The sequence below is a fragment of the Branchiostoma lanceolatum genome, chromosome 19 (assembly GCF_035083965.1).
Source record: "Branchiostoma lanceolatum isolate klBraLanc5 chromosome 19, klBraLanc5.hap2, whole genome shotgun sequence".
Lineage (NCBI taxonomy): Eukaryota > Metazoa > Chordata > Leptocardii > Amphioxiformes > Branchiostomatidae > Branchiostoma > Branchiostoma lanceolatum.
In genome coordinates this window covers 10,482,160-10,500,348 of record NC_089740.1, presented here as the reverse complement: position 1 = coordinate 10,500,348, position 18,189 = coordinate 10,482,160, and the positions used below count along the sequence as shown (strand labels likewise).

Here is an 18,189-nt window from a genome sequence, read left to right as displayed (position 1 = left end):
GGACGGGATAGCATTATAGACTAGTGTTTGGCTTCAACGTATTTCAGAGCTTGCATAAGAACTTAATGCAATTGGGATGAGAAGAGCATTTCCTTTCACTTGAATGGCATCCACACCCGATGACTCTATTGAGAGTTATGTCTACCTGATTAAACTACATCAAAGGGTTGCTACAAGGAAAAAGGGTGTTGACTTTCTATAAATTATTCATCTTTAGATCACATTCTGTGGAATTAATCACCAAGTAGAGCACCGTGAGCCATGCTTTATTCAGAAGGGACCACGAGGTGCCAGCCCTGAATGAAGAACTCTTAGCCTTACATGGCGTCTTGCCAACAGGAAAAACAGATACATTTGTTGTAGGATGACCTGCAACTGAACTAACAATTTTTTCTGTGATTGACTATTTGTATCTGACTCAGAAGAAATGTCTTTTCTTCAAATGTAGCTCATTAAGTTGATTAACAAAGAAAAGATACAAAATATACCACTCATGATAAATTGGTTGTGAAAAATGCTTTGTATGCAAAAATAAAATGATGTATGTCTGGTTGAAAATAAAGACATATTGTATTTGTGTATCATGTGCAACATTGTATTTACAAGGAGTAACATAGTATTCTTCAAAGAGGAGTAAGATCTTCAAACTCTTTTAGACTGTGACCCATTAAAACACATTTCCTATAATATATCGCTATGGACATGTAATAATACTAACAATATACTTGTTTTTACCTTAATCCATGTATGTAATACTATGTAAAGATTAGTAGACCTTACGGAAGTTGCCGTACTTTTATTTGATGTGCCAATAACGACTATATAATCTAATATAGTGGGAAGTCCATCTATAATCAACAATCTATCTACCTTCCTCAATTATCTATCCCCAATAATAGTCTTAATTACAAGTGGGTCTTAGATCAGGAATAATCAATACGGTTCATTGACCTCTATGTGCCCCAGAATCAACACAAATCTTCGCGCATCGATCAAACTATTCCCCAAAGTTTAGAATATGATCTATATCTTAAAGTTTATGTCTCTGGGCTGAGAGATTTTTCATATCATAGAATGAAATTATTGAGAAATTCTATTAGGAAATTGCACAAGCCAAGAAATAAAACACTGAATTAAGTCCTATAGTCTGGACATATATTCAACAAATTGATTATGAATAACACTACCACATGGGACTTAAAGCAGCATATTGTAGGATCTGACTGATTAAAACATTACAAAAAGGAACCTTTTTTGGTCATTTTTCTACATAATAAGCAATCTTCACATTGTCAAGATAATACAGTATTTTTCTTTATTGACTGCGAATTTGTTGTGTTGTGAGAATTTCTTAGAATATGCTCACTTCCAACTGCTGCTTGCAATTGAGTTGTCAGCCATTCGGTCTGGATGTTTTCAGTCATAATGCAACCGAAAACTAGACTTAGCCCAGCTTGCTTTCGACTTTTGTACCAACATTGGAAAAGTGAAAAAATTACATGAATTGCAAACATCAACTTGAAGAGAGATTTTTAGATTCGTACTTATTGCAGTTTTGGCGCCAAAATTAGAACTACAATACGGCCCTTTAAAGACTTTGCATGCATCCATGCATCAGCAGAAACATACATGTACAAAAACTTTAACAGAATGTTCTTAAAAGTATACCCACATTACATGGTGCTGGCATAAATCAAAGTATTACGTTTGGCAATGCCTTCTCTGGGGCAACATTTGGGTTTACTATCAACCTTGAGAAAGGGTAAGGAAGTCCCATCAGAGAACTGAAAAGCTCCTCTAATTTCCTGTTTAAGGTCATTAAACCTTATGGCAATATAAATTTTCACGGTTTGTCAAACTTACCGTCTTTCCTTTGACATGTAAGGTCATAAACTACATTTAGAGACTACGGTTGCCATAAAAAGCCTGAGAGAAAATTTACATATCTTTGTGAAATATCACAAATTTGGGTTAGTTGAAGTTGAAATTCAGAATCTTGATGATTTGTAAAATTCAAAAACGTGAACAGAATTTTACAGATCATCAAGATTCTGAATTTCAACTAACCTAGCTCAAGTACAGATACCATTAATTTTATAATTCCAAGAGGACAACTTAAAAAGAAAAAGATGCATATAGCCAAAAATGTACATCTTTTTCCCAGGCATCATGTACACTTTCAACGATCTTCCGTCAAATTTGTTGATCGCAGGAAGGTTCTAAAATTCGAAACCGCCAGAGAATCGAGCATATTTTTTGCTTGAAAATCTACTGTTACACTGTACGGGGCTCCGAGGTAACCTCTGCACAGCCCTGAAAATCATGGAGTGATCGAGATGACAACAGCTGCAGTCCGGAATAGCCTTTTGAGCTCGCGGACTCGTACTGCGAACTACATGTAGCTAGTTTCCTGCCATATGACGCTGGCTTTCCTAGACCATATCAGCTCCACTTAAATGCTTGTTAGTTCAGGAATGATCCGAAGAAAAATTACACAGCTGCACGGTCTATTATTCATGAAGGGACTAACTAGAAGGGGATTTTTTGTAGGTAATCCTGTTCCTCACAATGTTGATGGGGTAAGCCCATACAGGGTAATAATCAACACTACTGAATTATTAAACTGAAGAGACTTAGTGGCTTAGTGAGGAAAGGGGGGACAAGGACATGGGGGCTGTTTTAACCTTTAGTCTGCTAAGGTAGCTGTTTGGTATCAACTTTGGGTTAAGACAGCAGGGAGAAGGTTAAGCTACGATTATATGAAGCGAATGAGTAAATACTATGTGCAGATTGAATAAATCATGATGACAAGGTTTGAAAATACAACATATCATCATTCTGTAACATACAATGTTCAACCAAACATATGTAGTATCAGAGGTACAATACTTGAACAGAGTGTGGAATACCAACTGCATATGCACCCCAGTGCAGGTACAATTGGAGCTGTGCAGGTATTTCTGATGTCTTAGACCTGTACGACTGTACCTATCCTGCACCTGTCCGTGGTACTGAAAAGTGTGCAAGTGTGCCGTTTACTGCTTAGCAGCAGTAGTACTGCTGGCCAAATGCTACTGTACAGTTTAAATGATTGTCACACAACAGGCATTGGTACTACTGAGCAACAGCGACCAAAGAATCCAGGCATTTTTCTTTCAAATTCTAAAAACAAAAACATAGTACCTTTCATAAAGTCTTCATGCATATGCATATCTCTTAGAGCCTGATTTGTTATGTTTAATCTATTTGGGTCCTGTATAGGAGATACACAATTTAGAAGGTATCCCTGATCTTGTCTAAATGTAGAATCTACTCAATCTAGTGCTTTCAACCAATAATGTGTTAAGCACGTACCACTCAATAGACAAATGGGATTCTTATCCAGAAAATCTCAGAACTTCAGATCCATCTACCATCAGTGTTCATGAGGCACGGAGTCTTAATCAACTCTGAGATATGAAAATGGTTGAACAAGCCTTACGAAAACTCCACTGATTGTAGTTTATTGTTCATTATTCTGAACAGAAAATGGATCTTCTAGTCTTACACAATGTTATAAAGCTTAACGAAGTGATATGATCAGCATATTAGTAGTTAATGATGTTCTATGAGAGAGCAATTTAGGAGGAGGCAATGTTGCGATAATATTGTGTTATAATCTTTCCAAACACATGTGCATGAATAAAGTGTTTTGCTTTAAAAATTGAAACAAGATATGTTGATAACTACTTATGTTAATATTTTTCATGGCCTAAAACCAGGAGGAAAGTATCTCAAATGTAAGAGCCCCAATTGGCCAAAGCATTTGAGGCTGTCTAGGGCACAGTATAGGAGGGCAGAGTCCATCTCTCTCCTTCCACCGCCTTTTACCTCCCCTATCAAAGTCAGGTACACATTCAGACCTAGGTGAAGTGAGGTACAGTATATATGTAAGTGCCTTTCATAAGGACACGATGTCTAGCCGGGGAAAGAATAACCATGGCAGGAATAGAACTGTGACCTTCCAATCCTTTCTACTAGCTCCACTCACTCAAATGCGAATCCCCATAAACCCCATCCTCATCCTCAAATAAGACATACAAGTGGCGCCCCCGCAAACCCCATCTCCATCCTCAAATAAGAGTCACAAGTGCCGACACAGGGCACAGATGTTTTCCTATGATATATCCATAATCAAATCACTTCAACATGAACCTGACACCTGTCCCTATCATTGACTGATCAATCATCCATGTTTGTGATCTTCCCCGGGACCCGGGGCAGTTAGAACAATTCCCAGGAGAACAATTCCTTATCTGTGTCCCAGCAGTCACCGCTACATTAGCACGTTAGCAGACGATAAACTATCCATCATGGTGACCTGTCGGGAACAGTGTTATAGATGGGAGCACTGCTGGTAGAGTATCTCCCATGGGTTATAGGTACCTTCTTCATTTGAGTAGAGGACAAAAAAATCAGGGCTCAAAATTCATCAAAATTTTTAATGTAGGCAGACTCCAGGAATAGTAGTGTAAAATTTGTGACAACTGAACACTCATGGAGATCAAACAAACAAACAATGTTAAGTGTTGTCTCAACTCTCAAGAAAAGAGGCTTAAAATGTATATGTAATGGTGGATACTTTGTATACTTGGGAACTAGTATGTAAAGCATCTTCTCGTTGCTTCATCAACTTTCATGGAACACACCAGCCTGAAGTCACAACATGTTCCTCCAATTAACAACATCAGTCAAAACCGTGGGAATGTTCCTCCAGGCAAATATAGGTGAATATCAATCATTTTCTCCCATCTTTTTGTCATTTATTAATTACTTAAGGTGTGAATGTGTCACCTGGGGCGCCCAACCTCTCAATATGCCATATTTATTTATGGAACAAATCATCGCTTCAGCACCCATGCAGAGTATCTCACTTCTAAACTACAGGCCAGAATATTCATTTCATGCAAACTTAAAAACTGAAAATCTTTCCAGATTTTCACTATGATATACTTTAAATCTTGAGACCTTTGTGATGGTTTTTATTTTCAACGTTTTCGCGGAAAGCTCTCAACTAAGAATTTATGACATCTTGACAATGCATTTCAATTGTATTACTACCGTACAACAGAATTGTTTCAACCATGTAGCACACTATGTCTTAATGTTTTAAGTGAAAAAACCTTTCCCCTTCTACCAAAAAAATGAATCTACAGAACATATTTTGCTACGATTTTTAATTATGGCATGCAAACCTGAATGAATTTAAGACACATACAAAAATATGACTGCAAAGCATGCACTATCAAAGTGAAAAATTACCGGGGAGCTTGTTAATTTTCTAAACCGCCACAGGCTCAAATTACTGCATTACCCTTCCAGCTAGTATGTGGTATGATGACATACATGTGATGCACTGTTTATGGCGACTATCACTGGCACACCCACCACTTAATTGGCCATAACAGACCACCACTGTGAAGGCCAATGATAACATAAAACCGGTTGACTCTGTTAGAAGTGCTCACCTGCAAGCAATGAAATGTATCATCATGTAATGTATTATTTAACAGGTATTGAAACTATGGACTTAGTCTAGATTAGAGAATATTTCAAAAGACAAGTTGAATATTGTAGCTCAGGTTCCCAGAACTCAGTATCTAACATAATTACTATCAATAGTATTATTGATATTTTCTTTATCATAAGACCAGTCCAAGGTTTCAAAAATGCATATACACAGTACACATTTTCTTTCATCCCAATTTTTTGGGGGAGTGCACAAAATGTTGGAAACTGCTAAAAAAAAATACAAAATATTTCATCATAAACTTTGATTGACATTGATACAGTGGAGAAATGTCATATCATGAATATTTCTAATATCAGACAATATACAGGAAACAGGCTGGGAATACAAATATTTCATCATTAGTTTCACACTAATTTACAGTGATATTAGTATTACATGGATGTTTATAAATGTCAAAGAAGATATAAAACAGCCTGCAGGGAAAAGAACACAAATATTCCATAATAAACAAGTCAAAAGTTCATCTTAATTTACAGGGGAGCCCAGGAATTTCATATCATGAATATTCATAATGTCAGAATGTGCCGAGGGAAAACAGTAATAAATTCCATAATTGCAATTGAAGGCATAATAAAGATGTAGCAAATATCCTCAGCACTTAAATTGTTCAGGGAAAAGAAACATGTAGTCTAGTACTAAACAGGGCTATATTTATAGTTTCTAATCTAATAAAATAAAATGCTTATAAGTTTCATAACTTAGGTAATTCAAATAGGGACTACCTACATGTATACTATATACAGGATAGGGTGTTAAAACTTTGGAAGCTAATGATGATATTGTATTAAGATGGCTTTGCTATATAGAATAACAGTTGTAATACTTGTGTGTGCCAAAAATCATAGCATGACAAACATATGTGTGTTAAAACTTAGAATAATGCTAAATCAGTAAATGGTAAGGGAGTGGGGAGGGGGGCCGCAAATTCCATATCTACTTACTGTAAATTCATAACATAACATAACAACATAACATAACATATATATTTTATGGGACATAATCTTGCAGTTGAGGGGAAAACATGCACTACCCACTTTCAAGTTCATGGTGGGAACACAGAGTGCATTTGAGTATTTTGACTGACAGAAAATCTGCATCTTTCATGGCATGATAATTTCGCAAAGGAAAGGTCGCAAAAACATAAAAACCACTGGAAATATATCAAGATTTATAGCAAACCATATATCAATATAGCTAATAGCCATATCTTCAACATCTAATAGATAAAATTGATTTTTTTCGCCAGACTTGAACTTCAACTAATGCTCCGGAATCAAAGATCTATTGGGTTGTCAATACCACGGGAATGTTATCAGGTTGGCAATGACAGCCGACAACCTTTACAAAAGATTGGGACGATGACTCAGGTTCAATCCTACCTCACCGGCTCCAAATTGTCTAGACTCATTAGTGGTGCAGAGCAAATTAGAAATTAACCTTCTACCTGCTGCCTAACCCAATAAACAATTACATTTTGGTGCCAAATGGCTACCTTAGTAGGTTGAGGGTTAAAAGAGGGTGGGGGCAGGGAAGACTTTAATCAAATCAAACGACAGACGTTTTGGACCAAATTGTCTTGTCATGCTATATTGTGTTGACAGTGAAGATGGATCAAGGCAATCAGAGATGGCAGACTTCACCCCTTTACCCATATTGCTTTGTGGCCTTCCAGTACTGATCGCACTGACATATACATTGCAGCACTAAAGGATATTTGGCAATGCTAGTAGTAGTAGTTAGTAGTAGTGCCCACTACTTATGTACATTGGGAACCACAGAAGCACAGACAGACAGACAAGCAAACAGACAAGCCAAAAAGATTCATCACTCCCTAGGGGTGAATTAATTATCAAATTTACATATCAATGTGTCCTACCTCAGAAATAATACTCTCTACGTTAATCACTAGCATCCACAATCCCACAACACATTGAGGTACAAATGTAAGCCGCCCGCCCCCCCCCCCCCCTTATCTTTTCCTTGACTTGTGCATTCCCAATCCTTAAATCAAGTACAGGGCAGCATGGGTAGTCTGATTACATTTACCCTGGCATCTGACATGGAATACTTGTGGCATGTAAGAGTCACCAAAGGTCAACTGATGACCCCAAACTGCCAAGTTCTGTAACCACCGTTGGACTCATAGAAGAATTGCTTTGGGGGTCCAAGTTCCATCATACATCACAAATGGAGGAGAAATAATATCTATATATTAAATAAAAGAGGCAACCCATGGTAGTTTTGTGACTATAGTGCTGGACTGTCCCTAGCCTGAAATCTATCCTACTCTAGCTCCAGTTTAATTTGCTCCTCTGATTGCTGAATCCCCTGGTGACAGAATATACTAAGTCTGGGCCCATTGAAATGTCTGGTCCTTACATCATACCTTATTTCGTGTATCAAATATTTCTCCAAAGCAGTGTCGAACTTCAGAATGTCTGTTCGAACAACTTTACCATGTCGTTACGAGATCATGCAATTTGGAGCCAATCAGAGCTCTCGATTGCCTAAATTTCAGGACAATATTGAAATATTCAATCAATTGTGTCAATCAATTCTCTATAATGTGTGTCAGACTATTCTGCAAGGGACTTAAGCAATCGGGGGAGCAAATCAAAGTGTGGTTCAAGCGCCACTTACTGACCAGTCCAACTGGTCCGGACCTTTTTAGCCTTGTGGTTGGTTTGTGAGCTGGTGGCCCAGGGTTTGATTCCCAGGAGCCAGGACACTGCGCTACCCGTGCATTTCACTAGAATTCGATGGATACCAGGCTAGCCAGTCCTACCCATGCACCGAAGATATTTCTAGTTCACCTGAGCCCAAAAGAGGTTCTAAAAATGACACCCCCAAACTATAATGGGATTGTCCAGGCATCATGTATATTATTACAGCAACCCAAAATCTTTGTTTCCAATTTATATTTACCTTAGCAACTGCCTTCTAAGGGTTTCCATACATTATACATCAGTTCCACTAGCTATATGTGTTAGCCTCATTCAAACTCATTTAAATGCAAACCATGCCATGCTTCACACAGCTAATCTATAATTCAAACATTCTGCCTATAGGTGTTGTTATATCCAGACTGATACGAATTTTCTTTATTTTTCTTTCTTACTACATTTTAGACTACAAACCCAAGACATAATCATTCAAGTAATGACAACAAAATCATTGCACTTTCGCCGCAATTATTCATAACGATAAGCTTTGTGTACATCCATCTAAATCTGCTTTAGTGTATAATCTTCTTTAGTTTGAGAACAAATTGATGTCTTTTGAGAGTGCGTAATCCTGCGACATACAATGGACGGTAAACAACTCTTCATGCAAGCAACACGTGGCACACCTTGTCAATGAATAGGGTTCTTTTGTGTTATAATCAATAACATAAGAAGATATTTCAATATGGTACAACTTAAGTCTAAGTTTGGTTAGGTGCATGGCAAATAGATGCCATTTCATATTGGTTGGTTGATATTACATGTATTAGACTTGATACTCAATTGTCTCTGTTCACAATTTCGTTTTTTGAAAGGCACATTTCTGAGTGACAAGGGTTTGCTTTTGAATGGCCTTGGCGAAAACCATCAAAATAGAACCACCACTAACATTTCCAAACTTACAGTATTTAGTTTGAAGCATTTCTTTTTTCTTAATAACTCATTGGCAAATCAGCATTGTGGATATCGGAATTAAAACATGAAAAATGTAACATTTCTTAAAAGAAAAATTAGCCAAAAGAGACTAGTCCACATTTATTGGATGAAAAGGTGCATTGATCGATGGTTGTGCCACAATGTTATCATGTACTGTGTAACAGCCGTCACGGACCCACAAACATTGTAATCACTTCATGCATATGTTTTCCACACATTGCTACGTTGTTATTAATAACCTCGACGCCACCATTAGCATTCCATGGTACATTAGTACACACACGACTAATTACCAGTGCGTTAATGGCAAAGTGTATGGGAATTGATAACAGATGTATATAATTATGGGTAATGTTTTGTAGGTGTTATGAACTACAGGGTTATAGAGAGCTTTAGTATCATATAAATCAATCATCTTTCAAGTTGGCAGATGGAATTAACTTTAAAGAATTTGTCACAATTAAATAGACAGAAAGTGTACAAAAAAAAGAACTCAGCAATTGAAAAGGTTGATCTAGAACCAAGTATTTTCACTGTTTGGGCCAAAGCAATTATACATATCCAATCTTTCTCATCAACCAACAATCCTACCTTCAAAACCACTAGCCTGTGTTCTGTATTCCAGACTAATGCATGTTTCCAACAGCCTGGGAAACAGCCATCTCAGGACGGCCTCTAATCCACAGCCTGCTGTAGAGTAAATGCAAGCCAAACAGGCTGATGCCCAGACTAAGTGTCCAGAGGCTTAAACTTAAACTTAAAGGTAAATGACCCACCATAACAGAGTGTAGCCAATTTTCCACACTGAGATATAATCTGCCAGGGACTTTTATCATACAGGGGTTCTAGGTTATATGCAAAGTGGCTATTCCGTGTTTAATCTAACTGAGGTGACCTATTTCTGCAATGAAATCTCAGTGTGAAATTTTACAAGAAAAAATATGTTCCAAAAATGTTTGTTTTCTGAAAAACTGGGAAGCAGAATTTTATCAATTTAGATGTGTGAGTACCAATTCTGTAATTACTACTAGTATACCGTACGTATTGAATTGTATCAGTGAATAAACATCCAAAGAAATTATTACTGAAACACCCCCAAGAAGAATTTAGCACTCTCTCAAAAACTTGGGAATCCGATTTACAACGAGCCTAGACTAGACATTGATTTGTATGTTCTTAACAATGGAAGTGAACTTTGCCGACTGTATTTGCCAAGTATGCATGTTTAAAAGCTTAAATGGCGTCAGGCCAAAAGCAACAAAAAACGGAAACATTTCAAAACCAAATAAGTAGCAGAAAAGCAAAGCAACAAGGAAAGGCTTTAGTTGAATCAAATTGTCTCAGGAAAGCGAAAGGAAAGGAATTCTTTTTCTCACTTATCCTCTCAATATATGCATATATTCAAGTCTGTATGAGACCAGTATTGACATTTTTATTTAGGTAGAGTTTGCAGCCAAAGAAGTCATTTTTTCGGTTCGATAACCAGGCTGCATAACGGTGGGTCAAAGTAGAAAACAACATCTTCCCCGCAAACTTTACCTAGTAATCAAAAAAATAATATGCGGCTCATACGCACTTGAATATATGTACAAGTGCAAACAGGTCCCACAACATGTGGAATCAGTCAATTGTCATCTGGTATGTCTGCCAAACTTCAAGAGACTCAGGATGTAAGTGGTCTGGGAGACTGTGTTAAGTATGGCCTGCCTTTTCAAGTTCAAGACCAGAAAGAGTATTGATCGCATTCAGGGAAAATAACAAGAAATTATACTGTAAGTCTTGGAATGTTCCAGTACTTGAATTTTTGATTTGATGATTTTTACAGTGCCTTTCCACCGCAACATCATGATGTAGCGAATGTGTGTTTTTCTGTCAGTGCTCTTTCGACTGTGAACTTACTGCATGTAAGTGCAAAATCAAATCCCTGCGAAAAGAAATGAATTTACAGATTTTGAAGTTTAAAAGAGAGCTACAATTTGAAGGGAAGCTGCTAGGGGTGCTAAAATTACATGTACATTATTTCCTTCCTTGGCTTCAGCTAACTTACCAATATAGAATAATGACAGTCCATTTTTATTACAGTTGAATTGCCTTAAAAGACCACTCAGGGGACCAATAACATCTGGCTTACATGTATGTGGACAGGTGGTCACTAAAGACAGGATTGTCATGATCAGTGGGAAGAAATTACATAAAGGTTTGACATTGGCAAGATGGTCACTTGTACAACTTTTAATTTTATTTTCAAACTGTTACTTTTAAAGAATTTCGACAAGCTCATCAGCAATATTTCTGTTAAATTTCACTGGAAATGTGTGAAACATCTATCCATCCTAAACACTGCTGGTCACGCTCAGGAAACCCAATATGATGGCGACACCAAAATAGATGTAGAGGTGCTGAAACCTCATTTGTCACAGGTGTGGCATGTGACCCAGTTAAAGTCAGACTAATTTTCTTTTCAGGACATGTGGCTACTTGTAGGTCCGGTTCACCTTGTCAGCTCAAAATCCTGTTTTGTTTTTATATTAATAGAATATGATATGTACTGCAAATCTTGAAAAGTTTGCAGTGGTTCTATTTTTGCAGTTTTCGCAACAACATCTCTACCGCAGACTTATGATGCCACGAATGTGTGTTTTCTGCTACAGAATTTTAACTGTGAACCTAAAACACCCCTGATCATGAAAACCAGTCCTTTCCATTCTTACCACATAATTAAATCCCCAGGTATTTACAGTAGTTGACTAATCAGAGCACAAATACCATTTTTCCAGCTTTGGAAACACATTTATATTTCGTTGAAGCCAATCAATATAATAATAAAGACACTTCAGGCCCTTCAAATTACAACTGCCCTCTTTACTGACTCTATATTGAACTTAGATTATAATGTAGTTGCCCCTATTCTACCCCACATAAATCAATCTAAAGCCAAATGCCAAACAGCGGCCTTATAACCTCTATATACAGTACGGGCTTGTCTGAACCTAATCCTCAAGCAGATGTGGGGGAGGATAAATCGTTACATTTTCTTAGCTGCCCTGGCAGTTAAACACAGAAAAGGGCAGCTAGGGAAACATAGCACTTTAATTTAGCCTTCCCCACATCTGCTTGGAGATTTGTCTGGACCTAGTTATTGTTCATTAGACCCTAGAGGCAGTCTAGCTCCCTTTGGAATTGGACACTTCAAGGCCATATTGTATTCATTCCCAATAGACGAAAGACATTTTACCTAAAAGTAATACCTTCAATTTCACAGACAAACATAATGTAGAGTGGGAGGGGGGCAGTTTGCTGTCTAGTAACACACAAAAATTCAACAGTACTAACTGTTTCCTTTCAAATCCTTTTCCTCAGTATGGTATACCTTTTTGTTAGCTTTGAACCAAAACAATTTACCCACAGGGACATTCCTATGTAAGTAGCTGCCTAGTGTCATACTTGAAAGCGGACAAGTCTTAAATCTAAAACAGGTGTTTTTCTTAAGTGTTGTCAGCCACCTTTGATTCTAACCCCAGTGTTACCTACACATGTATATACGTGTGTGTACATATGTAGTACTTATTCCGTAATATAAGTGTACAGAAGATTATAGGATTTACGGTAAGATGGTTTTGATAGACTGAAGGGGATGATTGAATTGAGTGGTACGGATACTGTACATTCATTTACTTTTATTTCACGTTTAAAACAATCCTGTAGTACTCTAGTAATACAATGTACATTAGAAATGCGTAACTGCATCTTCATGAATTTGCGGTGGTGAGCTCATTGCAAAAATAAAACCACCATAAAAGTTTTAAAATTCACAGTAAAATCTGTCTGGTGCAGGTAATTTTCAATGCTCGTCCTACAGACTAATTATAAAACTGCCATTATTGAACTGTCCCTTAAAAAAGTTGAAGCTAAAAACGCAGATTAGCTAAAACAGGTGCATCTTTTCCAAACTTTCCCTTGCATTTGTCATCACACCTTTACCCTTTCTCCACAAATAGATGACGGAATGTTTATTTTGTTCCACCCTTGATACATCTAACATATGGTACAGCCACAGAAATAGCATCTGCCATGTGTGCAGTTCCCACAAAATTTCGATTTAAATGTGCATTATGTAAAATCTTGTTGGCAAAACTAAGACTAGTCAAGCCTACATACAAGCTACCACCACTAAATAAGGACCACCTGGTCAATGTGACCACTTTTTAGTGCCCCTTAGATTTTTTTCTTACTAACACTACAGTAACAGAGGCATTCTAGAAATCTTGACCATATACTATATAGCAGTGACCACCTGTCCACCTTACATTGTTCCCCTAGTAGTCTTTTTATGGGCCTTAGCTATAAGCAATTCTGACTGGATAACAAAATCTCAATGTTGTTGGCCTTTAAGTATAAACACCTTTTAGTACATTTGCGTCAATATTTGTAATAACCAGGATTTGCACACAGTGCAAAAACAAGCTGTACAAGGTCCCTATTTTTCACTAGCACTTTCAATATACATTTTGCACTTTAAAAACTAACACACACACTTCTACAGATGACTTAAGTTTCCAAAATTCTAGAAATGCATTTTCTTTTGTAGTACATGTAAACAAAAGGATAGGAAATATACTTAAACTACACTACACCATTTTGTGTTATTGTTAGGTCCTTATGTGAAAGTGGGTGGAGCTATGTTTGTTATGTAAACGAACATCATTAAAAGGTTTAACTGATTAGATCTAAACAAGTCTAGTTTGACTTACTAGTAACACACTGCTGTGAAGGGTAGTACTTGGGTTGTATACATTTTCAATCTTATGTTTGAAATCAAAATTAATGTCTACACACATATGTGTATGTCACTATCCTTACCATCCAAATGCCATATGATAAGACTACACATCGCAGCACCAGGGCTCAAAATACTGGGTGCAGATGCAATTTTGTGCAACCCAAATTTGGAGCTGTGCACCTAATAGTTGACTCTGCACTTGCATATTTCTGTAGGGTTACATATATAAAGGTATTAGCATTGTGCATTAGTATTCGGCATACTATTTACTAATAGTTTTTTTTGGTTGGGTGCACCAGTGCACCTATTCCCAAAAACGAATTTCAAGCCCTGCCATACTAGTAAATCCAAATGGCTGTTTGTTTCCTTTTCTTGAAAGACTGTCATAAAAGCAGGTTAGATAAAATTGATGTACATGTGTGTTCTATTGGTTTCTCTTAGGGGATTCAATTTGGCCAAATACATTACGTTAAATGATAAGCATCACAATACGTGTGTACGGTATTTTTATTGCACAGCCAGTATCAGATATGGCCAGGATCTGCATTTTAGTGTCTATTACCTTTATCTTTTAATGATAATTGAATCAAGATTTTTCCAACATATACAATATAGGAATTCTTTATATAAACAAGTTATTGTTTTCTTCAAATCATTATTCCATTGCATCGCATGAATTTTGATAGGGCAACAAAGCAGCAGACATTTACACCTATATATTTTTTCTACAAATATGTAGGTATACAAGTTACATTATAACCATATATTTTCTAGAAATGTAGTTGCAGTCAAAAGTAAGTAGAGTTGTATTATTCAAAGTTTTATGTGAGTTAATTCTAAACTACTATTTATACAAACACCTGTAATTTCTGTACAATATTAGTCTGCAGACATGTCTTGTACGTTTATATCAACTTACATTATGGCACAACTTTGACGCTTAAAAGTACTGCAAAGGTAAGTCTAAAATCTGTAAAATTGATGCTGTCAATGGCATCATACAACAAAACAATTTCTACACTAGAATGGCAACATTTTCGGGAAAATGCAGGATATTCCCCTCCCATTACCTACACCTCAAATATGACATCCTTAGCATCGGCTGTAAGGGTATTATGAAGTTTCTGCATAAATTATGCAAAGGAGGTCGGCATCAGCATAATTTATATACAGGTGTGTTCACGTCTCCTAAAGGTACCTACATCTGAAATATGACAATCGTAGCCTTAACGGTGAGGGATATGCATAAATTATGCAAACGAGGCCCTCATTAGCATAATTTATGGCCAGGTTTTATGACCCTTCCTAATGGTACCTACATCTCAAATATGACATCCGTAGCTTTCACGGTAAGGGAAATACAAGTTTATGACTAAATTATGCAAATGAGGTCCACATTAGCATAATTTATGGTCATGTGTATTCGCCTTTCCTAAAGGTACCTACAACTCAAATATGACATCCATAGCTTTTACGGGAAGGAAAATTCAAGTTTATGCATAAATTATGCAAATGAGGTCCCATTAGCATATTTTATGGCCAGGTTTCCTGGCCTTTCCTAATGGTACCTACATCTCAAATATGACATCTGCAGCTTTTACGGTAAGGGAAATACACGTTTCTGCATAAATTATGCAAATGAGGTCCTCATTAGCGTAATTCATGGCCAGGTGTGTTCACCTTTCCTAAAGGTACCTACATGTCAAAGATGACATCCGCAGCTTTTACGGTAAGGGAAATACAAGTTTATGCATAGATTATGCAAATAAGGTACTCATTAGCATAATTTATTGTCAGGTGTAATCACCTTTCCTATAGGTACCTACATCTCAAATATAACATCCGTACATTGTAACATAAGGTACATATAACTTTCTGCAATACCATTAGTAGAGCTACCACCGCACATCTACTTGGTTTTTGGCAGAAGAAGAAGAAGAAGAAGAAGAAGAAAGAAGAAGAACAGGCAAGCAAAAACAATATATCCCCCTTCCCACTGGAAGGGGAATATAATGAAGACAGCATGTGTTATTTATTTGATGTCCAGACAGTCTATTCATGTAAAGAGTGTCTCTGGTACAATTTTGATGTTTTGAAAAAAGATGCTGTGAAGGAAAACCCTAAATCAACAAAATTGATGGACAGGTGTCAATGACATAATAGTGACACCTGTGATTTTTATGTACTAGTGCCTGTACATATAATTCATCTGGTATCCCTTTATGAAAGCAATGTTTGCAACACAATCATGTACTGATGTCGCCTCTGTTGACGTGTTAACGTATTACGTAGGTAAACATGTACTGTAGATCTTAAAACTTTTGTGATGGTTTTATTTTTGTGGTTTTCACGGTGACACCGTGAATGGGCATCTCCAAAGAGTAACTTCTGTAATACAGAATATTGTTCCAACAGTGTATTTCAAACACCGTGAAAAACTTTTTTTCTCTTACCGCGAAATAAAACCACCGCGAAAGTTTGGAGACTTACAGTAGTTTGATTGACAGGTAGTTTTGTGGCGGACTCACCTGTCCCATCTCCATAGACACGCGGCTCCGCAGACTGCCGTGCAGGTTGAGCTGGTCCAGCATGAGGTACATGGAGAAAAACGCCACGAGGAACATGCAGGATCCGAACAACGCCACGTACTTCTTCATCCTGGCTTCTCAAGACGACTTCCAAGAAAAGGAGCGAGGGTCTTCAAGACGGTGTTAGCTGGGCATGTTCGGTTCGGATGCCGTAGACACTGTGGTTTCGTCGCGCCGGCTTCACAGGTAGCACGGCAGATCTAGCCACCGCAGCCGCTTCACACGGGGTTTCTCTGCGATGGACAGACTGATCAACGCGCAGAAGGGGGCCACACAGGCGATGACAATCGTACAGGAGCGAAAAATTGACGGCAAATTTCTTCTTTCCCCTTCTCCGCGGACCGAACACTGTATTTCCGGATCCCGTGGAAGGAGCACGATTAGTGGTGACGTCATGGATTAGTGCGTACCTTTGTTAGAAGCGTCATGTCCGGAGGTCATCGTACTTTCAAAGCGCTACTAGGTTAATCCGCCAGTCGGCGCTGTTGCACTAGCTAAATTAAGTACGAAGTACTTTCAGAAAACGATTTCCTAGCCTGAGTGTCATCCTTGTTAGTTGGTGAGTTACGCCGAAGGATGGTTATACCAGCTATATAGATACAGATACAGTTACAGGTCTCCCCCCCCCCCCTTCATCAACAGGTAACAACTAACAAGGATGACATTCAGGCTAACGATTTCCTAGTAAACGTTATAAATGGAGAGTATGTACATGTGTTTTGCTTTTGAGTTTTGTCGTCGTACTACATCGCGCTACTCGGTCAATCCGCAAGACAGCGGTGTTGCACGACCTATTTGATGAATAATAAAAGGATAAACAGTATTTTCACCTGATTCTGCTGGAACAAAAATGATTTCCTGGTAGTCATTTATCTCCATGAAAATTGAGATATTTTTGGGTGTGTCTGTGTGTGTGTGTATCTGTCTGTCTGTTTGTTTGCGTCTCCGGATTATCATAGTTATCATAACTTTAGAACCTCTGGACGTATAACAATGATATTTGATAATGTAGGTTGGTGTTGGGAAGGCGATTTTGGGCCCCCTGGCGTGTGACCTTGGTACTTCAGCAGAACTTCCGGTTTTTGTATCTTTTGACCTGAAAACTGATGTTCATTTCATAAGTATGCTGTGTATATGAGTTAAATCTTATATCTTAAAACGGTAAGCAATGACGATTTGACAAAAATGATTCAGTATTGAGACTCAGACACGAAGTCTCAAAATGAGATCATGAATCAAAGTTGATTTTAAAGACGTGCACAATAAGTTTTTATTGTACTATAGCACGCCCCAACTACGGCATCGTACTAGTAGTTTAATTTTATTACCAGCTTGTGGTGACTTTTATGGACCAAATGTTACTTTCCAATCACGAAAGAACTGAACTGTTAGTAGTTTTTAAAAATAGTTACGCTATCAGAGAGCCGATCCGCTACCAACAGTCGTCCCCCAGGTCCTACTGCGACAGTACTAGGAAAGAAATAACGCATCCCGGTATCTACATTTCGTACAAACTCCCCGCGGCGAGTGTACATCTCAACCCCGTGGTTTCCGCCATTCACCACGATGACATGCCCAGACCTGGTCAGG

General features: G+C 37.7%; 1 protein-coding gene across 1 annotated transcript in view; it reads right to left on the bottom strand.

The window, feature by feature from the left end:
• LOC136425305 (alpha-mannosidase 2x-like) overlaps positions 1-17,198 on the bottom strand; it is a 60,379-nt gene extending 43,181 nt beyond the window's left edge. The window contains exon 1 of the mRNA XM_066414150.1: positions 16,540-17,198. Within this exon, the coding sequence (XP_066270247.1) occupies positions 16,540-16,668 (129 nt within the window). The 5' untranslated portion in view covers positions 16,669-17,198. The remainder of the gene's footprint in view (positions 1-16,539) is intronic.
• Between the last annotated feature and the right edge of the window lie 991 nt (positions 17,199-18,189).